The 24744-nt window shown below is 42.1% G+C and overlaps 1 protein-coding gene across 1 annotated transcript in view; it reads left to right on the top strand.

Annotated features, from left to right (window-relative positions):
• BNC2 (basonuclin zinc finger protein 2) overlaps positions 1 to 24744 on the top strand; it is a 473281-nt gene that overhangs the window by 47992 nt on the left and 400545 nt on the right. Inside the window, exon 3 of the mRNA XM_074953438.1 lies at positions 24030 to 24178. Within this exon, the coding sequence (XP_074809539.1) occupies positions 24080 to 24178 (99 nt within the window). The 5' untranslated portion in view covers positions 24030 to 24079. The remainder of the gene's footprint in view (positions 1 to 24029; positions 24179 to 24744) is intronic.

Here is a 24744-nt window from a genome sequence, read left to right as displayed (position 1 = left end):
CTTTAGACATATCGGTAACCTGTTGGTGTCTCAGTATCCCTAGCTTTAAAATGGGGATAATAATTCTCTCCCCCCCGCCCCTGAGTTATTGTGAAACTTAATTAACACATGAAAACCTTGTTTAGATCCTCAGATAGAAGATGATGCAGCATTGTAAAGTACTAGTATAATTGGTAGCCTAGCTTTCATATGTGTTTAATTAATTCACCTGCTCTACAGAGCTGTGTTGATTAGTACTTCTGAGTTTAATAAGAGCTTTTCTAGTAGCTGGGAACAGAAAGCTACAGGTTCCCTTGTCATTCCTTGCAATCTCTATTTTTTGTTTCACATAAGTTCCTCAAGGTAGGAACTCTGTTTTCCTACATTTTTATACTACAGCCAGCACAATACAGCCTTGATCTTGGAAGCAGTCTTTTGTTGCTATGTAATACACTAACAACATTTTGGAGAACAAATTCAAGTGGTTACACTTTGTGATTTTTTCCATTTATAACAGTACCTTTACACCCAGCAACTTCTTCAGTATTCAGAGGGGATTGTGCTGGCTTTCTAGTTCCTTCACAGGTGAAATCATTTAATAACAATGTGGGTCTGCTGCTTCACCAAGTGGCTGTCGGGTCACTTGGAGAGGTTTTGCTGTTCTTAGGAAATTTTAGTGCTTGGTTGTGTGGTGTATGCTGAGAAAGAAAAAGAGGTTGGTAAGTTCTAAGTGTTCTTTGGGAGTGGTTTATTGCTTTTCTAAACAAATAAAGTAACAGGAGTAATAAATGTGTTACCATCTTCTCATGGAAACCTAGTAAGAGTCTGTTTTGGTAGGAGGAGGAACATGTGTATGTATTATTATCAATAAGGCTTACACTTGGGAGGGAAGAAAAGTTCCGAGTTGCTTCACCCCTAATGCTATAATAAATAAATACATGGAAAATCAAGGGACACATTGCTCCTTCTTTGATTCCTTTTCTCAAAAGACTCCTTCTTCCTATTCCTACTGACTTTCTGTGTGTATGTGGGTGAGGGAGCTGGCTTGTGCTGAGAACTGGAGTCTTGGAGCCTGACCTCTTGTTGAAAAAATGAGTTGTTGGGGTTTGTGGGTTAATAATACTTCTCTCCAAGCTATTAATTTTGTTTTCCCTTACTGCTGGTTATCACTCAGTTAATGGAGTATCTCTTAGGTTTGGTCTACACTTGAAAGTTTTACTGGTATAATGTTTGCAGTTGGGGATGTGGGGTTCTTTTTTTTAACTGATCTAGTTATACCAGTAAGAGCCTTAGTGAGGATGTAGTTATATCAGTACAAAATTTCCTCAGACCAGTATATGCATTCCCCTCCATACATGGGAATACCCCTATAAAGCACCTTTTATCCTGTTATTATTAGGTCCAGGCTAGGGTACTTGTGCTGCTTTAGCTATACCACTTTAGTTAAAGCAATACAGTATAACTTTCTAGTGGAGACAAGACCTCGGAACCACTACACTTCTGCTTAGAGGTGAGCCTGATTTGGTTGTACAGCTAACATTACTTTGCTGTAACTGCTTCTCTTGTGCATGAGTGGCATCACTGATTCTTCAAAATACTAACCCCCTCAGAGCTCTTGTACCATTTCCAAAAGGACCTTAAATTGATTAGAGTGACTTTGGTCATTCCACTTTGAAGTTTTATATGTAGTTTCAATTAAAAATACTCTTTAGTATGTCATCCTGTCAAATGGGAGGTATATGTGAAGAGGTGTGTCTGCATTTGTCAGTGGCTGACATGCAATTTGGAGGTATGTTGTTTGTTAAAATAAGTGCTTCATCAGATGTGAACTACAGTGAGGGAAACTCAGGAAAAGTGGTAAGTTCAAATACAAGTGAAAACATTTTAGCCCCTTGGATGTGTTTCTTGCTCACCCATAGCATGTGAGATACAAAAGGTGGATATAAAAGATTTGAGATCTGTGTTTTATAACTTCAATTTGTAACACTGCATAGTTGTATTACAATAAATTGAAGCTGTAGTAATGGCAATTTAGGATCCGATCTTGTAGTTCTTAAGTCAAAACTCACACTGAAGACCACCAAAGTTTTATCAGAGTTAACACTGCAGGACTTGATCATTTTCTGCTGTAGTGCAGGGTATTTTTATTGATGCTTCCAAAACTGAAAAGTTATTTAAGTGCAAAAAAGCTCTATTAATGTGACACCCTCTTTTTTTTTTTTTTAAAGGCAAAGCTTCCTTCTATGCCTCAGTTAAAGTCCCACCAAATGTAAATGAAAGAGGGTGGCCTGAGGCCAGAAAGCCCTGTTCAATTATCAGACCTAGATTGGAAGGGGTAAGGTCATACTTACAAAGGGCTGAGAGAGTACAGGAGGGAGATGGGCTCCTGCAGCAGTAGGCCTTGATGAAGGGGGATTGTTGGAAATGGTGAGTGTTCTCTGTTCAGCACCAAGAGGCAAGGGGGAAAGCCCCAGGGGGATAACCCAGGGTGTCTGGAGAAGCTTGAATTTAGATGTCTTGCCTAAGTTTATGTCAGAAATTAAAAGCTCAGCCCAGAAGGAGGCTTGTGTTTAGCAGTGAGTCCTTTCTTGGGAGACCAGGAGATCCACCCTGAGTGACAGAAAACGGAGTCAGAAGGTAGCCTGAAGCCAAACTTGGTAGGCAGTGCTACTACAGTAAATTTCTCCATTCAGGTTACACCCTATTACATTTTTAGCGCTGCCTGCTGAGACATGCTGTGGCACCTGCAGTTGCAGGTGACACAAGATTGGGGGACAGAGTTTTAAAGCAGTAAAAATGTGTGTTGTAGATGCATTAGATTATACCTGTATGTGACTGGGAGCCATGTGGAAAACATTGCTGTCATTGACTGACCTGTGTTTATTATAGCATGTGGCATACCGTTCTTTCAACATGCCAGCATTTCATGTTCTTTACCTAACAGCACTCTGTTGGAGCAGTGAATCAGCCACAGATGATAAAAACTAAAGGATTGTTCCTGTTCTGGGGGGGGATAGCAACCTTGGCCTGGGAGGTTGGCTTCTTATCATCCAGTAACCCAGCCCCCTAATGCCTGGGAGGTTGGCTTCTTATCATCCAGTAATCCAGCCCCCTGGACCCCTGGCCTGGGGAGACCTTCCATCCCAGAATCCTAACCCTGACCCACAGTGGTGTGTGTGTGGGGGGAGGGGGCTTCTGTTCTCTCCTGGAACCCTAACCCGAGCTTGCGGATTCCTTGTTCTCAGACCCTAAAGCCTGGCACCCTCACCGTGGCTCGCATCGTGGTAGGGCTACCTCCTGGGACCCTCCCCTGGCTTGTGGTTGGATGGGGGAAGTAGGCCTACTTCCTGGACCCCTAATGCTAGCCTGGATAAGCCTTCCTCTTGGACCCCTCAACTGAGCCTGGGGGTGGAGAGGGGGGTTCCTACAGCCCAGACTCTTAGTCCTAGCTTGGGAGGCCTACCTCCCAGAATCCTAAACCTAACCTGGGGAGGCCGGTCTTCTAGAACCCTAACCCTGGCTTGGAGGTGCAAACATCCAAGAACAGTAATCCTACACTTGGTGGGACTATCTCCCAGAACCCCAACCCTCATACAGGGGGTCCTACCTCCTAGAGCCATATTCAAACTTCGGGGGGGCCCGCTTCCTAGAATACTAACCCTTCCCTGGGAGGCCTTCCTCCCAGAACCCTAACCCAAACTTTTTTTTGGGGGGGGGACTTCCTCCCAAAACCCTAACCCTAGCTCAAGAGGGAGCCTACCTCTTAGAAACCTAACCCTAGCTTGGGAAGGCCTACCTCACAAAATCCTAGTCCTTAACCATGGGGCCTACCTCCTAGAAATATGATCTGACCTCAGAGGGGGACAAACTACTATCTCAGAATCCTAACCCTCACTCAGGAGGTCCAAACTACTATGACCCTACCCCACTCTGAGGATCTACCTATTAGAAACCTCACCCTGGCTTGGGAGGACATACCTCCTAGAACCTTAATTCTAGCCTGGGGGAAGCCTACTGCGTAGCATCCTAATCTCAGCACAGGAGAGTCCTACCTCGTAGAACTCTAATCCTCGCCAATGGGATGCCTACCTCGCAAAACCCTAACCCTAGCCCAGAGGGACCAAACTCTCAGAATCCAAACCCTAACCCCAGCCCAGGAGAGGCCTGCCTACTAGAACCCTAACCCTAGTTCCAGGAGGCCTTCCTTCTACAGCCCTAACGCAATCTCAGGGAGGCTTTTCTCCTATAACTTAACCTAGACTGGGGGTACAACCATGTAGAACCCTTACCCTAGCCTGGGGGGTAGCGGTGGCTACCTTCTAGAATCCTAATCCTCGCCTGGCAGGAGCAACCTCCTACGACCTTAACCAAAGCTTGGGGAACCCAACTCCTAGAACCCTAATGCTATTTCAGGAAGGCTTGCCTCCCACAGCCCTAACCCTAGCCTGGGAGGAACTACAACCATACCCTGGCCCTAGCCCAGGGGGGCCTTCCTCCTATAATCCTCACCCTAGTTTGGGGAGACCTAAGCCTCAGAACCTAACTTGGAGGGCCCAATCTCCTAGAACCTTAACACTAGCCTGGGGAGGCCAGTCTTCTAGAACCCTAGCTCTAGCCAAGGGGATGTGTGTCAGCCTCCAAGAACCCTAATCCTAGCCCAGAGGGAGCAACCTCTTAAAACCCTAACCTAGGTCAGGGAGGCCTATCACCTAGAATGTTAACCCTATGTCAGGAAGACCTATCTTATATCCCTACCCTAGCCTTTAGGGAGCAACCTTGAAGAGGCCTTCCTTCTACAACCATAACCCTACCTAGAGGAATCCTTCCTCCTAGAACACTATCCCCAGCCTGAGGGTATCTACTTCCTAGAACCCTAACCCTTGCCTGAGGGTAGCCTATGTCCCAAAACCTTAATCTAGCTTAGCAGGATCAAACTTCTAGTGCCTTAATCAGGGGGATCAATTACAACCCTAGTTCTACTCTGGGCGGACATAAACCCTAGAACTTTAAACTAGCCCGGGGATGTGAACCTTGTTCAAGCCTAACGCTGGAATTCTACCTTCTAGAACTGTAAGCCTAGCTGGGGGAGGCCTATTTTACACAACTCTGACACTAGCTGGGGGGGTCCAACATCTTAGAACCCTAACCCTTGCCCTAGGGGACCAAAATCCTAACTCTACCACATCATAGGCCTATGTCCTAGAAACCTACGCTTTTGGAGGGTGGTCCTACATCCCAGAACCCTAACCCTAGCTCAGGAAGGCCTTCCTCCCAGAATCATAATCCTTGCCTACCTACAAAAACCCTAACTCTAACTCAGATGAGCTTACATCCTACAATGCTAACAGTAGCCCAGTGGGGGCCTACCTCCCAGAACCCTAACTCTATCACTGGGAGATGTTCCTCCCAGAAGCCTAAACTTCGCTCTGCAGGGCCTACTTCCTAAAATTTTAACTGTGGCCCTTGGGGCAGGGTACCTCTGAGTACCCTAACTCAAACATGGCAAGACCTTCCTCCTAGAACTCTAACTGTAGCCCCGAGGGACTAATGACCAGAATCCTAATCCTAGCTGGGAGTTCCAACCCTAACCCTACTTGAGGAGGGAACTTCCTAGAACTGTAACCCTAGCCCGGGGGGGTGGGTAGGGTACAAACTCCTATAACCCTAACCCTGGGAGGCCTACATCCCAGAAACCTAACCTAGACCCAGGAGACAGATGTGCGAGAATGTTAACTCTAGCCTGAGTGGGCCTACTTCCCAGAACCCAAACCCTATCTTGAGAAAGCTTTCTTCCCAGAACCCTAACTTTTGCTCGGGGGGACCAACCTCTATGAACCCTAATCTTTGACCCTAACCCTTACTCAGCTGGCAAACCTCCAAGAACCCTTATTTTATCTGTGGTAGGTTAACCTCCCGGAATCCTAAACCTAGCTTGAGGGGTCCTCAAGATTAAGTGACTTGCCCTAGGTCACACAGGAAGTCTTTGGCAGAGCGTGGACCTCCCAAGCTCCTGGCTGCTGCCCTAATCATGGGGCTAACCTTCCTCTCTGATGTAAGCAAGTCCTTTGCCCTCTCTGGCCCCACTCTGATAGTTAGTAAAAAATGTCATACACTGTATACAATTCATTGGAAAATGGAACTGATCTTAGTGATCCAGTTTGAAGTAATGAAATGAAAAACGGTCACTTCACATTAAGGGTACAGTCATAATTAATGTATATAGGGTTAATAAATGTTGTACTATGAATATTTGTAACTTGTTTATGTGTTGTTTATATGCACATCAGTAGATGCTGTTACAGATGGTTATAAATACATTATTGACCTGTTGGAGTCTATAGTTAAACATGTATTGAAACCTCTGATCATTTATTAAGCTGTTTTAAATACCCTTGATTTAATATTTTCAGTCACATTTTTAAAACACATCCACAACTAAGAAGATATTGTAAACTTTCTTAGTTCCAATCTATAGGTATCTTCACAGTTCACAATTCTACCCTCGACACATCCCCTTTGAAACTAAAACTCACTTTGTAAACATTTAAAATAACTTGATGATTGGTTGGATTCTCAGAACCCCAACAAATGCAACATTGTGCCCAAAATGACTTTTTTTCCTTGCATTAGTTTTAGTTTGGTAGCAGCTGTTAAATAGCCTTAATTCGAGATTTGGGGGAGAGCTGGCAGCATATTAACGCCTTGTTTCTAAAGATGTGATCTTAAATTCTGACTTGCTTCATAAACGATGCCCACAGTAATTTTCATCTGTAAATGTAACATGACCACCACAGGGTCCATGAGGTTATAAGGTATTTGGGGCAAAGGACTGTCTCTTATTACTCAAGTGTGGCCCTATTCTGAGTGGGGCATCGAAACATTACCACAGTACAAACAAAAATCAAGTAGTTTAAATCATGAAATTGCACCAATTTTTACAAATAAGGATTGGGCTGCAATGACTGACTGATCTGTGTGAAAAAGTTTTCCCAGTGCATAACTGTGGCTGGCCCAGAGCTGCTAGTGGCACATCTTTATGAGCATTCTGTTTACTCAGATTTCAAAAGGGGAAGCTCTAATTAGAGGTTTGTCAATTTTTGGACCTAACTACGGGAAGTTGAGCGAAAAAAGAGACACTGGGATTATGCTGCAAATGCGGGAAGAGGAAAAGAGTGGAAAGTGTTGGTGTTCCACTTTATGACGATCTGGTTGCATGTGGAAAAGGCAAATTGAGCTCAGAAAATGTAAAAAGGACTGCTTAAATGGTGATGAGCCTGAAAAAAGGGGAATAAGTTGGTTTTGAGCAGAGATCTGTTTCACCTTTTGGCTAAAGTCAAGTGTAATGTAAGTGCAATAACCAACACAGCGGTTGCCATTACACATTCAGCATTCACCAACAAAAGCCATAGAGTTAGCATGTTTACTTTTATTTCTTATTTTCACTGTTGGTAATCACTGTACAAATGTAGCTTTAAAATTCTTCTCATCCTACAGGGATTTTCCTTTCTTACAGCTGAATTCCATTGAATATCACTAAGTTCTTGTGTCTTTAAAAAAAAATTCTATAAGACAGGAGGAATGTGAATGTACGTTTTTTATTCTTATACCATGGGGGCTTGGGGAAGGCTAGTTTTTCCTGCATTGCCAGCGAGATGAAATATATAATCAATTAGAAAAGAGCTCTTTCTAACTAATATGATCTTGTGACCTACATGTGATTAGAAACAGTGGTGAAAATAAGGAAGACAACAAAATTAAGAAAAAAACAGACATTGCTTTATTTAAAAATTTTGCTCTTCATTTGAGGTGATGAGAACACACAACGGAAATTTGAGTAGTGCCCTGTGTGGGAAGTATCCTGAAGTCCTGATTCTTATATGTTAGAAAGTATTGATATTCATACACCAAAAGTAGGCACCAAACAGGGGATTTATGGGACCCAATACTGTAATTGTTTGGGAGAAATCTTCTGCCTGGTGTTTTCTTTCACCAATTTGATTTGCTGAGCATCTTCAGCAAAGAATGGAGCAAATAATATTTCCCAAACAAAAGGAATTGTCTGTCAAAAGGCTTTTCTTTCTATATTCATCAAGATTGTAGGGGGATATTGTTAATACTAGTGTTCAATCCGTTATGCGCTCAGCATGGAGAGTTCTTCATACATTGTGTCCTGGACAGAAGAAAGAATCCAGTCGTCACAGGCTGTGTGTGTTTGATCTCTGGCAGTGCAGCTAGGATGCTCTGCAGTGCACCTAGAAAGGTGGTGTGGAAAAGGAAAGTGTGTGTGCAATGCAGAGAAGGATGAAATACTGTAGATCTGTAGAAAAAAGGTACAAAAGGCTTTTGTGGAAGAGGAAACATTACTTACAAAGACATTAAGCATGGGTTAAAATAATGAATTGGGAGGAATCTGATCTGGAACTTATTTTATCAAGTCCTTTCTGCAGTGGAGGTACTCCAGGTCATGCCAGTAAGCGGAGGATCTTTTTCTTGCAGGTTGGACTATCTTCACTTTCAATAGCTTGTTTTGTTTTATGTTGTGTCCCTTCCCCCACATCTCCCCGAAATGATTTGGTTAAAGAAGTTCAGCATTCCAGGTGTGCCTTATAAACACCACCTTATCTAAGAGATGCTTTGTTTTTCTACTGGGATTAATGTGTGTTAGGTGCTTTCTAAAATAAACTAAAACATGATCCCTGCCCCAAGGACCTTACAATCTATTCTATATTGGAGCTGATGCATCGATTTAAGGACAAATAAGATTGGGGGGCAGGAGGGGAAAAAGGGAACAAGAATCCTTAGTAAGACAATGTGGTTGCTTTGACTCATTATGGTCACATCTTGATGGTACTGATGCAAGTAAAACTTTCAAAAAAGATTTTGTATAACTTCACCCTCACAACTCCCCTTTTACAAGTATCTTATGTGGGGATAGAGAGGGTTTTTGACTACTCTGGATTAGTGTTAGGAGGAATTTTAAATGAGGAGCTGGAGGAGGCCTTCTGGCCACAATTAGGACATTGTTTAATGCCTAGGGTGTGTAATAGAATTAGATGTGGGGTGGGGATGTCAATGGGAGAAGGTTAGGAAGAATGGCATTGTTGGTGGAGTGCGTGGGATGAGGGAGGGTATGGTAAAAATCAAGATGCAAGATATAGGCTGGGGCAGAGTTGTGTGTGGCCTTAGAGGGAAGGACATGAAGCCTGAACTTGATAGTGGGTCTCCTCTCCATAACTGTGCTTGTTTGCAGTATATTATTCAACCCCTAGATGTCTCTGTGCACTGACTAGAGTTCCACACAGGACATGATCCCTGGTAAAGAAGGGAGACAAAATTGGAACTCAAGCTGTGTGGAAGTCTGGCTGTCTGTAATTATAGATGTTTTCTTTAATAAATGTATCCTGTTCAAAATGGACTATGATACTATATATCATGACACCCCCGTTAGCTGAGGAAATCTATAATGAATGTTAGTGAAGGTTATCACTAATGAATGGGAAATTAATCAAATCATTGTGCTGGTTTTGTTCTTGTACTATTCACCCCACTATAACTGAGGACCACAAAAGGCTTCATGTACCATTTTGCCTTTTAACATAAGGCTTGAGCAGTGTACAGGGCCTTGGGTGGCCCGCTTTAGTGGCATGAATTTCAACCATTTGATTATTCCAGGAAATTCCTGCATCATCCCCAACCGACACTTTTTAGGTTTTTTTTTTTTAAATTAATCCTGTTTATAAGACTTCCTATAGGTTGGGCACCACTAGCTGGATTAAGTCTCAGAGTGATAAACTGCCACAACCATTGGTAATACAGGGGGTCCTGGTAGAGATCATTAAAAGTCTAAAGAGGAAACTGTCACACTGATAAAAAGAAAGAAAAAAGAAAGCCCACTAGGGAACAGAGATCAAATAAAAGAGAACTATATTTTATTCTGATCCATTAAAATCAACAATTTAAAAACCAGTGTGCTCATCCCTACAGAGAGAGAACTCTGACACGGTTTACTTATACATGCAATACACATTGTGCCTATATAGCACCTTTCAAATGGGCCAGCCAAGGCAGCTTCACAAATGCTAATGGCATCGCTCAGCCAATCAGTTTAAGCCAAAGGGATCAGTGAGACATGAGCTCGGATCTAAAATCAGAAGGAGACCGTAAGAGTTGTCCCTCCACGGACGACACTCAGTTCAATCTTCCAGCACAACAGCTGAAAGGATGCTATGTAAAGAACTTCAAATAAATATGAGAAGTTGTCAGGCCTTAGGTCAGCAGTGGAAGATCCCAGGAGGTGACCAGTAGGCACATAGTTACACAACAGGCCTAGGAGGCAGATGTTCCATGTTGATGTGTTTTGAAAGTCAAAAGTGTGTTCTTGCAAACCAAATGCAATGGAACTGAATGGGTCGCCTGTGTGTGTAATGTGGCATGAGTAAGGCTGCTGGTTTTAGAACTTTGCAGAAGCTGGAGTTTATGTAGGGGCGTATCTCAGAAACTGTACAATAACACATTGTACTTCTATAGTAACCAAAGCATGCTCTATCATCTCAGCCATAGCATAGTCAGTACAGGCTACAGACCCTGAGTATTTCTAAGCTAAAACAGCAAAGATCTAATCATTCATCAATCAAAAGAAGAATTTTATGAATCTAAACAATAAACTATAAGAGTTGAAAAATACCCGCTATATCAACCCCATGTTTTTTGTTTTTGACATGAGGCTAAACAGTGGGGTTTATCGTTAAAACACACAGACAAAACCAGTAAGATTAAATGCTGTATGGTACCAAGCAAATAAGAAGCCAACACTGATGAAGTTACAAAGGTTTTATGATGTCTAGTTCAAAACATTAAAAAAAGCAGTATTAGAACTGAATGGTGAGGATGTGTCAGCTAGTAGTAAGGAAAAAACTTGTACTACAGGAGAGATCCTGAAAGCCCTGGGGTGGAATCTACCCAGACAAGATCAAGTCCAAAGGATTAGCTCAGAAGTAACATTCTTGGGGATGCATACAGGTAAAAGATATAATGCATCAGAGTAGTCGTCCTTTTTTTGATGTACCATCTCTCCTCTGAATATCTCAAAGTGCTTTACATCTCACTGAGCACCTTGAGTCTCTTTGTTTTAGTATAGTGCTAGAATTCCAAGATCAACAGTATCAGGAGCAGCTTATGAATCAAATAAGACTAAAGAAGAGAGAAGCAAAGTACTCTATATCATCAGTGGTTCTTCAACTAGTTCTCGCTTATTCAGGGAAAGCCCCTGGCAGGCTGGGCCAATTTGTTTACCTGCAGCATCCGCAGGTTTGGCTGATCGCGGCTCCCACTGGCCGCAGTTCGCCGCTCCAGGCCAATGGGAGCTGCAGGAAGGGCGGCCAGCACATCCCATGCCGCTTCCCGCAACCCCCATTGGCATGGAGCGGTGAACTGCAGCTAGTGGGAGCCGTGATCGGCCGAACCTGCGGATGCGGCAGGTAAACAAACCGGCCCAGCCCGCCAGGGGCTTTTGCTGAACAAGTGGTGGCCCTAGTTTGAGAACCACTGCTCTATATAACTGAAAAGTATTGTTAAAAGTATTCGAGGAAGGAAAATGTCTGCTTAAAATGTTAATTAATTACCAAGTTCTATAGACTGTTATGACTGATTAGAGGAAGAATGTGGTGTGGAAAGAACATTAGTTACAATAAAATGAAAAGCATCAGAAAAAAACTTCCATTGACTTCATTGGAGCCAGAATGTTTCCCAATGTGAATATTAAATCAAGAAGAGTTAAGCTAATGATGCTGTAAAGATAAGATCAGATACAAACTCAGTGAACTAAAATTAAAAACATAGGTGAACCTAGTTTGGGCAATAAACAACAACTGATGAGGAAGGTGGCAAAAGCAAAGCAAAATTATATCCTGGGCCATCTTCGATTTATACTTGAGTGACTAGGGTTATATAAGGGATGGTTGGAAGATACAGGCCTGTGTACAAGTTTCTGCTAGAATAAGTTTATGCAGTTATCTTAAATCTCTTTTAGAGCCACCTCTTTTTTTCCCTCTGTCAAGCCATAGGAGTGAATACTGGAAAAGATAATACTTCTTCTTTGAGAGTCACTGTCAACAAATTTGGGGTGAGTGGTGGAAATTGGCTCAATCTAATGCTAATATATCAGCATTCTAGGAGGCTATGGAGGAGGTTAACAGTTATTGCCGGCATGCTGAAAGGAACAAGTATCCTGTTTTAATGGCGGAAATATTGCCAGTTCATCTACTAATGGAGGAAAAAATAAGTGGTCTAGTATACTCTGTTGTAGTTCTTGAGGAGGTAAAATGAAAATAGAGAACTTGACAGCTGCAATATAAAACACAAGTTATCCTTTCTAAAACCTCCTCTAATCTAAGCTTAGACAGGTATGTTGCAAGGACTGTGTTTAAAATCACAATATTTGTATCACTGCGAAGTACTTTCTCAAAAGCAATTCTGCATATAGAAAACCTATCCTGCTTCTTTAATTTATCCACAAGCTTTCATTTTAAAACAACCTCATACTATAGATAATTTTTTTAAAAAAAAAAAAGCTTGGTTTTTATTCTTTATTTTTTACTGTCACCTTCGATTATTAAAAGTGGAAATCTACATCAAGACTTTACAAGTCTAAAGGTACTTCCCCAGCCATCACCTCCAATCTCTCCTGTTTGTTTACTATTTGCAGTGTTCAGTTTAGCAAAGGAAGACAGACTGACTAATCATTCAGTTTCACAGCTGTTTCACTTTCTGGTTCTTGTACATAAACACAAGGCTGCACACTTGGTGTTGCACACTGCAGAGGAATGTTTACACTGAAATAAGCTAATTTAAATTTTTATGCTCTTAGGTTTCATGGAAATATTTCTATTGTGTCTTGTAAAGATTTTTTTAAAAAAATCTTTACTTGGGGTTTTAACTATCTGTTATTGTCCTTCTATATATTCCTCTTTTGACTCACAATCATAAAGCACTCTATCTAGCGATCTAAACCCACATGTTGGTTCAGTGCAATGCAGTAAAGTGTAAACTGGGGTACTAAAAATCTTAAGGAAAGGTGCTTCAAACAATTTCCCAAGAACAATGAAGAAAAGAACAAGGAACCACCAAAGTCCTCTGGACAGTATACAATACTCTTCTCTTCTGAATCTGTTCCAGCCCAAACTACACTATCACTTTTTCCTAGCCTGAACTGTCCAGCAGCTTATGAGTTGTTACACACACATCGTGTCTCTCATCTCTGTACTGCTCATATTTTTATCCCCCAGTGCTGTCAATTAGCAATCTGATTCCTAGTTAGTCCAACTCACCTGGCTATTTTTTGCTCCTAATAAATCAGTTAATTCAATTCACATAGAGGGGCTTGTGTTTTAGTATCATAGTTCAATCATTACTGGTCGTCATTGTGTGCGACTGCTTTGCGCACTCTAAAAACTTGATATCCAAGCTGAATTTGGGTTCTCCATTAGGGTTGAGTCTGTCAAGTAAGTGGAGAGTGTGGTTAGTATTTCTAATGTAGGTAGGGATTTGGCAAAGGAAGCCTCCTCAGAGCAAAGAAAAAACTTGGGATGCAGGCTATAAATAAGTTGAAACCCTGCCTGGGCTGCATGCACTTTATCTATACCTGAGTATTAGGTACAGCCTACTTTTGGATCTGAATTTACCAGTCTCCCACAAGAAAGCATGATGGTACTGCTCCATCTGTTATTTTTTTACACCAGAAATGCAGGCTCATAAAACCGGAGCAGCACAGTAACTTGGTGGAAGGAGAAGAATTGTCCCAACTGGGAGTCCACAGTCTGCCTCCTTTCCTCTATCAGAAGCTCTTTCCCTGTTGGTTGCTCCTTCCCTCCAGAAGGGCAAGGAGAGAAATCCTGTCTACCCCTTTCCCTCTGCTGTTCCTTCCAGCCAGGGGAAAAGGCATCATCTTCTCCTCCCCTAGCCAATATTCAGAGGATACAGAACAGCCTTGTGACTTCCATCTCTCTTCTTGGTTCTCCGTGGTGGTCTCTTAAGTTGGGAGCGCAAGGGATGTTTACCCATGCAGCCCAGCTATCTTGAGTGCATAGATATGCTTATTTGACTATGGACCTGTTCAAGGTCATGGACTTCTCTTTCAGATACTTTTATTCCTTTTGTCCCCATTCTCTTTCGAGTTCCATGTCCCATCACACAAGATGGCACAGTGTCTCTTTGCCACATAATGTCAATGCCCATACTGACATACAACCACCAGAAAGAGGGAAGTTCCTCTCCTATTCAGATCTCCTTTAACCACTATATATCAGAAATGGGGAGTGAGACATAGGTTTGCCAGAAGTAGTTTGGAGGCAGGAGCCAAGGAACAGGTCAGTCATGAGGGCCTGTTACATGGCCCAGTTAAAGCCCAGTATGGCAGAGGTCAGGAGAGAGAAGTCCTGAAGGGCTTGAAAAAACAGATGAGAAGACCCTGGTAATTCTCTGAAAGATCAGTTTGAATGAAGCTTGTGCCCAAGAGCTGAATAATTAACGATGGAGATGGCCCCAACATGACCATCAGGTGACACGCAGAAGACTGGACCTGTAAAACCAAGGGTTTAAGACTATCTCCTTCTCAGAGAGGGGTGGATTTAGAGGAATCTTGAGTAGTAGGGCCTGATTCTCCATCTCTTTGCACGTTTGTCATTTATACGTGTGCCTATGGGTTTCCAATAAACACTCTCACCATCTATTTAAATAAAAGAAGATTCTTTATCAGTACTAACAGGAGAGAAATGATGCCAAGACAAGATGTTCCAGAGGTTAATGACTATTTAAACATAGAGAATTTCCAAATTATGCCCTTATGGGGCAGTCCAAAAGAGTGTAAGGTGCCTTGGGTCTAGTACCTGAGCTGTCCCTTAAGTCCACTCATCTATTAGGAAAAAAATTCTAACTATAAAGATAGGTAAGCACTGGAATAGGCTTCCCAGTGTGGTTATGGAATCCCGTTCATTGGCAGTTTAAAAGCTGGTTACACAAACGCCTCTCAGGGATGATCTAGGTATACTTGGTCCTGCCTTGAGGCAGGAGGCTGAACTAGGTGAACTCTCAAGGTCCCTTCCAGTCTAACATTTCTATGATTCTCTGGGCCTTAGGTCCTTGGTCTCACAGGCCCAGTTTTGTTACACCTCTGGTGTTCTGGGCATTGTTTGGTAGTTGTGTTGGGGTTACCTTTTTGCTGTCTCCATGCTGCCTGGTTGTGGTGTTGGTGCACATCCTCTGCTAGAAGAATAATACTTCTGTGAATTGCAGACTAAAAGTCTCCCATGTTTTCTCTGTGTGTAGTTCTTTATATCTGCGGATGGTCTAGGTCCTCAGTCCACTGTTCTTTTCCCCAGCACTAGCTTTGCTGGTCACAGAACCCACTTCTTGGAGTCTGCATCTCTCTCTCAGCTTCACCACATGGCTGCTTTCCCTTTCTTAGTGCTGTTCAAGGTTGGCCTATTTCCCTCAGCCCTATAGGAGCTGTTTCAACTGGCCCCAACTCTGCTTGTGTCTGTCCGTGTCCCTCAGGTCCTCCTAACTTGCCTTCCCTCTACTGTCAGCTGCTACACTCACAAGACACTTCTCTTCCTGAGCCCAACCTGTTATGTCTCCAGGACATAATTTTCTTCTCCTTGGTCAGATGGTGCCCTCTGTTAGCTAGTTGCTGCCCTTGCAAGATAATATAGAGCCCAATCACTTTCTCAAAGGGAGGAAGAAGATCCTGTACCAATTCAGTAGGTTCATTACAAAACTCTCATTTCCCCACCGTAAAAGCATAGATTTTTTTCATAGACAGCTGGTCACATTTTGAAGTAATCTAAAGTATACTGAACACCTAATAGTAGCTGATCTAATAATTGATCAGGAGCCTTTTTATTTTTATTGGCAAATATTAGACAGTCCTGCAATTGCTCATTTGTCTTAGAACATTCTTAGGGTTATTCTTGTACGGAAGGAGGAAGAGCACCCACTCAAAAAACCAAAACCATTCTTAGCAAATACATTTGTATACATTTTATTAACATAATGTTGTCTCTCCTACCACACTGTGCGGCCGATAATGGTGTAAGTGCTACTTGCCCAAGGTGAAACATTTTGGTAGCTTTTGAGCTTTTTGTACTCAATCACATTTGATAAGTGTTAGAATCTTATGGGAAATAAAACTTCTACATGGAGAACTATTTGAAAAGGATCTTTAATAGCTTTAAAGACTGGAAAGAAGGTGTTCATGTGGGTGGGAGAGAAGAGACTTCAGTAGAAAATGAGGAATAATGTATGGGGACTGGAAAAACTATTTGAGAGAGCCATAGTGGACTGTGCAACTGAAAATGCTCTCCAAATATGGAAACAAAACAAGTGAATGGGCAAGCTGCACTGTGAAATGGGTTAAAAAAGCATGTTAGAATGAGATCAATAAAAACCACATTATGGCTGTGAAAAAGATGCAAGATACCAAACTTATTTAGTAATCAAAAACTATACAATAGTTCATGAATTATTATAGCATGAGGAAAAAATAACTTCAATAATTATATTTCCCCTCGTTGATCTGGCTTTTCCTAAAGGTCGTCTTTTTTTTTTTTTCTTTACAAGTAGAAGAGAAACAGAAAGGAGGGCAGGTGAGGAACCTCTGTATCAGTGACAGCAGAGGAGAGTAAAGTGGGGGGTTAAAGGGGAGGCTACATTTGATCTTGTCAGTCTTTGAAGAAGGCAGCCACATTCTGTTTGGAGACAGAGGGAGGAGAGCTGCAGTTGGTAGTGAGGTGAAAGTCAATGACAGTGAAGCAGATGACAGAACTGGAAAAGGCCAGAATATATTTGCAGTGGAGGAGGTTTGTGTCATGGAACTCTATCCAGAGAACTGAGCTACCCTGGAACTGGAGTAGAGGAAAAGGATATTAGAGGTGAGCAACTTTGGGGAATGGTGGGATAGACTTGCTATAGGATGGCAGGGTGATGGCCATAGAGAATGGGGAGTGGAGGTAATCAGTGAACTGAGTCAGAAGACAGGTTTCAGAGGGAATTGAAATATCCATGACACCAAAATAGGTAGCTGATTACTGATTGGCATTTGTAAAGCACTTGAATGATGTTATATATGCTCTAAATATTATTGTATTAAAAGGTACCATGGACTTAAAAATTTCACTCTATCTTTGTTGTAAGTAACACTTAAAATTACTACAGTTGAAAGAGATTAGACAGCAAATATTTTGTTCATTTTGTTTGCTTTGTGCATTTAACAGTGCTTTCTGTATAGTCCTGTTTCTCCTGTTTGTGTCAACAAGGGGAAGAAGGAAACGTGTTTTTTAAAAACCACGAGAGTATGCAGGGGGCTCAGAGGAAGGTGTAGGACCTGAAACTACTTCTAAACCGTTTTTAAAATTGATTTCAACCTGATGATGTCCCTTTATGCTAAAAATGTAAGATTTTATTGAGCAGGAATTTCAGTGAAAAAGCAAACATAGTCCCTATTTTTTCCTAAATTGATGCACGGTTAAGTACAACAATTAAGATTTTGAACCTTCATTGTGCATATCTATAAGATGCGTTGCTTAAACAGCAGATAGAATCAGCCAACAAATAACATTCTTTGCTCTCCTTGGAGCTGTTTTTTCAAGCACACTCCCAAAATTTTTACCCTCTGCTCCCCCCCAAAAAAGTCGTTGTACAGGGTGTCCAAAGTAAACCATCTAGTATCAATAATAGCAGTTGTATGTCTCTTTAATCATAAACTATTTTCCTTCCTGCTTCTCAGCCTGGAAACCTTTCTGCCAGTGGAGCTGATTGTAATGCCAAATGATTTGGGGAAGTTCACAAAGCACGTGAACATCAACACAAATTACTGAGGGGAAAAAAGTATCAAAATACCCATTCTCTAAAGGAGCTCTGTATTAAAGCATAGCGCTGTGATGAAATAATACTCTCTTACTACCTATTGAGTTTAATTTACAAATCCAAACTTTCCATGGTGGCTATCTTTTTTGTGGGGGCATTTTCTATTGGTCTACACAGCATGAAAGTTTCACAGAATCATAGAATATCAGGGTTGGAAGGGACCTCAGGAGGTCATCTAGTCCAACCCGCTGCTCAAAGCAGGACCAATCCCCAAATCCCGAAATAGCCCCTCAAGGATTGAACTCACAACCCTGGGTTTAGCAGGCTAATGCTCAAACCCTCTCTGTCCACCCCTGTTTACAGTTAAGAATTGGTTATATTTTTCTTATGGTACTTTTGAAAAAAAGTAAGAGACATTTTTTGTCTCACGCAGACAGTAGTAGTCATCAAACAGGATGTGGCATCTGTGATTACAGCAAGTGTTGTTAAATATCCTGGTCTGAGCCTTATAAATTTACCGATGATGGGTAGATGAAAGGGGTATACTGCTATCATTTGACTTTGGTGACAACCCCTCTTTGTTCTTCCTGTAAATACATTCTTTGTAAACAAATACTTTAACACCCATTGCAATGGGCAGTCTTGGGAGCAGTTCTAGTGAGCACTAAAGTTTGGCTGTGATTTAGTGACTATTTCACTAGGGAGAGCTACCATTTCAAATTGTAATCACAACCAGCATCTGAAAAGATTTACAAAAAAGACAAAACAACCATTCTGCCCCCAATCCAAATGTTATTGCTTTCTGAAAATACAGTGCTTTAAGAAATCCCCAGGCTGGAAGTGACTTAAGTATCACAGGTTAGTTCTGGGTCACCTGAATAGCCTTATTGTGGTTAGTGCTCTGTAATACTGTGCAAAAGACTGGTTTGATTCCTAGCTTTGACTTATTAGACGGGATTATAGCAATGCTTGTATAGTACCTTTCATCTGAGGATCTCAAAGAGGAAAGACAATATTGAGGTACCAAAATGTTGCTATCCCTATTTTTACAGAGAGGGATAATATCTAAATGCAAATAGACACAATATTTTCAAATTGTGGAGTCTAATTTTGGGCACCTAATTTAACTTTTTTCAGGGGTATTGAGCATTTTCAGCTCCCAGTGAAGCCAACTAGAGCTGCAGGTGCTCAGCACCCTCTGAAAAATTAGATCTCATCATTCTCTGACTGGAGTTATTTTCTCAAGGTTACACAGCATGGGGAAAAGTTCAGAACAGAACACCAGTCTTGACTGTCTCTTGCTCTGACCACTCGACTGCATGCTATCTTTAGGCTGATTTAGGAGCATTCTTGGTCATAACTAAGATAGACGAGAAAGTTATAATGTGGGGCCTTAGGGGAGGTATGGCAATATGTAAATTAGGAGATCAATACAGGAATATGCTCCGATTTCAATGGAAGACTCCCTTCAGAGAGGATTCTTGTAGCATTTCTAGTTAAAATTGTGTGTAATTGAAGAACTGCTTTTAGGAGCTGTACCACTATCAAATATACAGGGTCAGATTAAGGTATAGAGGCTCTATAGGTGCCTGGGGGCTCTGGCTCCTAGAGTCATGTGATTACATCAGACTCTAAGATTTTGGGAGCAGAAAGTATGGGTGGGGGGAGTTTCTAGCCCTCATGTGCAGGAGCTGTGGAGCACCATTTAAAGAGGGGACCCGCCCCCACACTGCCCCCTGACCATCCTCTCCCCTCTCACATGCCCAGCCCCAGCGGCCTCACTCCCTATCCCCATGACCTACAAATCTGAGTGAGTGGCATTGTGACCTGGCTTGTGGGATTCCAGCACCACTTAGGTTTGGCCTGGCCAAAAAGTGGTTGGTCCATATCCCGGCTGGTCCGCCCAGCTCCCTGGCTTGTGTAGATGTGACTGGTGCAGAGAGGCTGAAAGTAACTCTGAGGTGTGACCTGCCCCATCCACCTTGAGGAGTTGTTAATTCCAAATCCCACTGCTCTGTGGGACCACAACAACACCATTGCATCTCTCATGACTCTATGTATGGCAGAAGGAGAATGCAATAGGCTCAGCCCCTCCACACATCCCCAAGTCGATGTCCCAGCAGTCATAGCCCAAATATTGAGGGGTCCTTTTGTTGCCACTCGCACTGCTCCTAGGTGATAGAAAGGGACACTATTAAGCTGCTCCTACCTCCCCAGTCATTCCCAGGTGGGGGAAGAGCTATGGTACCAGGTTTGAGAGATGTAACAGGCCATGTTACGATGTGCCTAGGGCCCTGTAAAAGTGAAACTCTGCAAAGACAGGGAATCCTCTCTCAATAGCCACATCTCCAGATGAGGGAACAACTCTTAAAAATTGAAACATTCCTATAAGGATAGTGTGTATATGTTCCACACCCTCTACCTTTCCCCCAGAAAGAAACTTCCATTTGGCTCCACCTGTCACTGCACTTGTGAACAAAAGAGGTTCTTCCTTGCTTTCCAAGACAGATTGCCGTTTTGTTTGATAAGAAAGGTTACTAGTAGCACTGTAACAAAGAGACTTAAAACAGTGTAAAACGTGTCCCTTACCCTCCCTGCCCGCCAAAATAAAAAAATCTACAATCAACTGGAAAGAATCCCCATGGTTTCCCAAAATATAAATCTTCACCAAGGAAGCCTCAAGAACTGCTGGGAGAAAATGGTGTGTGATTTGGACATGTTAGATCATGATTCCATCTATCCTGGTCACCAATCACTATAGTATCTAGGTGTAAATACCTCATTTCATTTGAGCTAGCTGGCACTCATCCCAGGCAGTGATGATTCTGCAGTTTCCCCCTCCTCTTCCTACAACACACTGGTTTTCAAGTAAGCAGTGCTTCTGACTCACTTCTGCTTTACAACGACAAGAAGAAGCTTCTTCCGGTACCACTGATTAAGTGTGGTAGCTAGTCAGCCAGCCCTACATTAATAGCAAGATTATGTGATGCTTCTGAGGCTGAATATGACAAACTTCTCTGGATATGGCTAGGCCAGCATGAAGTATTCTGAGAGCTAGATCGGGTCTGTAGTACATGGTTCGATGCCCCCGTGTTACAGTAGTAGTGAAGTACGCTTAGCCAGTTTTTCTCCAGTTGAACAGCATTTTCCTCTGAAGTCTGGAAAACTGCATCCATTGATATGCTTTTATAACCGATTTCCTGAACAAATGCCTCATGAAACTATACATGCAGGACCAGATGTCTGTGCTTCCTCTACATAAATATAGTACTCTAATTGAAGATCATCCATCCTTTTATACGTGGGATTGATCTGAGCTGCAATTTTTCATCGATGATTAGAATTAAACTTGATAGCTTCTCTTACGGAACACTGAGAAAGTGTATATTTTCTTCTGTAAATAAGAATAAAGTTGAATACAGTCTAAAAAGCTCCAGAGAATATGATATGGAAAAGTACAGTAATTATACTTTTTGTCTTAGAGAGAAATGTGAAAGAAGTTGTTGGAGAATGCAGGCAATAACTATCCGACTTCCTTGCAAAAATGTGACGTGGACTATATTTCTGCCATTACAAAAAAACAAAAACATCCCCTCCTGCCCCCCCTCCCCTCTCCCCACCAACCACAAATAACCCCAACCTATTCTTTACTATTAAATAAAGAATTAAGTAGGAAATACCAAGAATGTTGTTGGAGGCACTGACAATAAAGCCTGGATTAGTGCTTTCCCCACACCAACAAAAACCAACCAAACAAAAACAGACAGAAATGTAGCTAGGGTGACCAGATTTCCCAATTTTATAGGGACAGTCCTGATATTTGGGGCTTTGTCTTATATTGGCGCCTAATTACCCCCACCTCCTGTCCTGATTTTTCACACTTGCTGTCTGGTCACCCTAAGTGTAGCTGCTAGGTAGCTGAAGATTCAGCTAACTCCGTGGCTACTTGGTTATAACGGATGCTAAGACTTTTAAGTGCGACTAACCCATTTAACCGTCAGGATATTGAATTGAAAAAATATGGAGATTCCAAGTGCATGCTTTTGGGGTTTGGTTTGGTTCTAATGATTGCCTTATCTCTTTAGTTGTAATCCCTTTCCCCTGCTACCAACCGGTGCAATGCAATCCAATTGGTTGGCAATCATATTGCAAGCTAAAGAGACTTAGTGCTTTACCAGCGATCCATGGTAAAAGGTTCCTCCAATACTTGTGCGGCAGGTCAGGCTTAAAAGAAGCTGCTCCTTAGAGCAGGGACTGTCTCTTTGTTACATGTTTATACAGAAATATGGTCTTTGAACCTCTAAGTGCTACTGCACTGTAAACTATAGTGTCTGACTCATAAGGGCAATTTTTCAATTCACTCAGACTGTTGCTGGCTTTTTTTTTTTTCTATTGCATGTGCCAATTGAACACACATGGGTTTTGCTTGTCCATCTACTCTTTGGGTGTAAAAGTGATAGTTCACAAATCATGGAGTGATGAGGGTGGCAATGGCTTTAATGGACAGGGTAACTTCCTCCCCATCTGTGGCTCTCTGATCTGACTAGCAACAGCTGGGATGAAAGGCCGCAGCTTGGTCAGAAGAGAGTGGCAGCCAGAGAGGCTGGGGATCACCCTGATGGGAAGCTTCTCAGACACTGCTGGCGAGGAGCTGCCTAAGGCACAGGCCCAACAAGTGCACCAGGAGTGGGGTCAGATAACTGGGAACAGCTAAGTGGCTTGCTTTCCCTCTACTCCACAAAGTGAGGGAATGGACCGAACTTACTAAGTCCCTTGTAACAGACCCCTAGCTTACAATAACAGCAGGGGTTAAAGAGGAGTCAGCATAGGTTGGCAAACTGAAAGGCCAATGTATCCTCAATGGTCGCATAAGTAGAGAGGAGGGGAATGGAACCCCCTCACACCTGCATACTCAAGTTGTTTGGGTGAACAAAGAGGTGTGTATAGAAATGGAGAGCAGGTTGAGGCCCCTTTGAAAATGGGACCCGTATAACTTCAGTAAAAAGAGATTTATTTGCAATTCAGACCATTAAGTTCATAATGTCCTAGTCAGCACTGTTGAGATCGACCTGGTAGACTAAAACACCCTATCTCTAGTTTTAACATCAGTTATTTCAAGGTATTTATTTGATACCCTGGATTTTCTTTTTAAATTACTGATTCTTGTGTAAAAAGAAAAGGAGGACTTGTGGCACCTGAGAGGCTAACTAATTTATTTGAGCATAAGCTTTCGTGAGCTACAGCTCACTTCATCGGATGCATTCCCGATATATTTTAGTAATCTTTGGGGGCTGTGTCTGGATTGTTTTTTTGCCATGGGGAAGAAATATACAGAGTGAAAAAATAACTGTTCATAAATTAGGGGTCCCTGTACTTCTTGGCATCCATTTCAGTTACTTTGGGCTATATCCCTGCTCAGTTATATTGGTATAAATCCAGAGTAAGTCCAATGGTCTTACCCTAGAATTACAAAAGCATGACTGAAAATAAATTTTTTCCTTGAAAGTTTCAGTGAACATGAAACCTGGCTGATACTGAACATCACATTCCGACATATGATTGTTCGTTTACACAGTGTATGTTAAACAATAAGAAAGGGTAGTGTGGGGTATGGAAAAGTCTCTTTAGTTACCCATATTGGTAAAAGAACTTCCCTAGTAGAAAGTCACATTTCCTAGCCTTGTGTTCATATATAATGAAAGAGTCTCATGCCCTACATAATTGATGCAAACTAGCTGAGCTAAGAATGCTGAGAGATCCTCAAATTTGAATTTCAAACTGACTCTAATTTTTTCTTCTTCTGAATTTTAAGAGTTTTAAATGAATCCTCTCACCAACCACTGGTGTTTCTCCTTTTCATCTTGGGGTGAAATGGAGTCAATATGGATTTGGGTTTTTTTATTTAAAAAAAAAAAAATCCAAACCTAGGAGATTGGCCCAAGCCATGGAGTTTGGATCTGGACTGAAACTTCTCTGAAAAAGTTGGGCAGATAAGAAGGGGAGGGGAGATTCGGAGTCCCAGTTGAGTCATTACCTTTTAGCATTGACGATTCAAAATGCTGTTTATCTAGATCTGAAGATTCACCTGTGGAACTGCAATGACATTATTAATAAACATAACTGCAATAAGAAAAGTAGCTTGTATACACTTGCACTTGCAATTCAATAACTGCATTCCCTCTTCTTCTCAGAACTTGGTATTTGCAGTGCTCTTCATGCCTGACACTTCAAATGCCCCAGAATGGAATCTATGGAAGAAGAAAGCATTGGAGGATACTCCTCTGAGAGTAGTTGCACTGAAGGCAAGGAAGAGCCCCTGAGAAGTCCAACAGTCGAGCAGGTCAGGCTTCTTTTGGGTTTGAGGCTCTCAGCATTGTGGTTGGGCTAGGAATTTGTGGTTAAAGTAGCTTGGCCTTGCTAGGACTGGCTGAGGAATAAGAGCAGGTTTTTCATAGTAATTTAGGGGTTAAGCCACCACTTGCCATCTGCTGTTTACTCCCTTAACAAGCCCCTACTGTGGCTTGTTTACCTTAATTGTAGTCTAGTGGCATTTCTCCCAATGTAACCCTGTCATACTCAACAATTTATGATGCAATCACCAGCCTTCCAGCTGTGGACTGGATTGGGCCCATTACAGCCCATCTGTGGCCAGAGAGATTTGTGGTAAGCAACCAGCCCAGGGAGCAAGTTAACAAGACCCAAAACTCAGCCCCAGAGTGTATATGTAGAGGACCATCATTAGATAACCCTAAAACAAGGGGGAATGTACCTAGGTATAGAAAAGTGTAGTCTCTTAGTTTTTATGAAACATTGAACTTGTTTTCATAGTAATTCAAGCAAACTCGGGGAAATAAGAAGAATATTTTTCAATACCATTTTCGGGATATTCAGTCACTTTTTTCCCCC

The sequence above is a fragment of the Natator depressus genome, chromosome 5 (genome assembly GCF_965152275.1).
Source record: "Natator depressus isolate rNatDep1 chromosome 5, rNatDep2.hap1, whole genome shotgun sequence".
Classification (NCBI taxonomy): Eukaryota; Metazoa; Chordata; order Testudines; family Cheloniidae; genus Natator; species Natator depressus.
The sequence above is the reverse complement of the archived record's forward strand: the minus strand, read 5'-3'. Positions and strand labels throughout refer to the sequence as shown.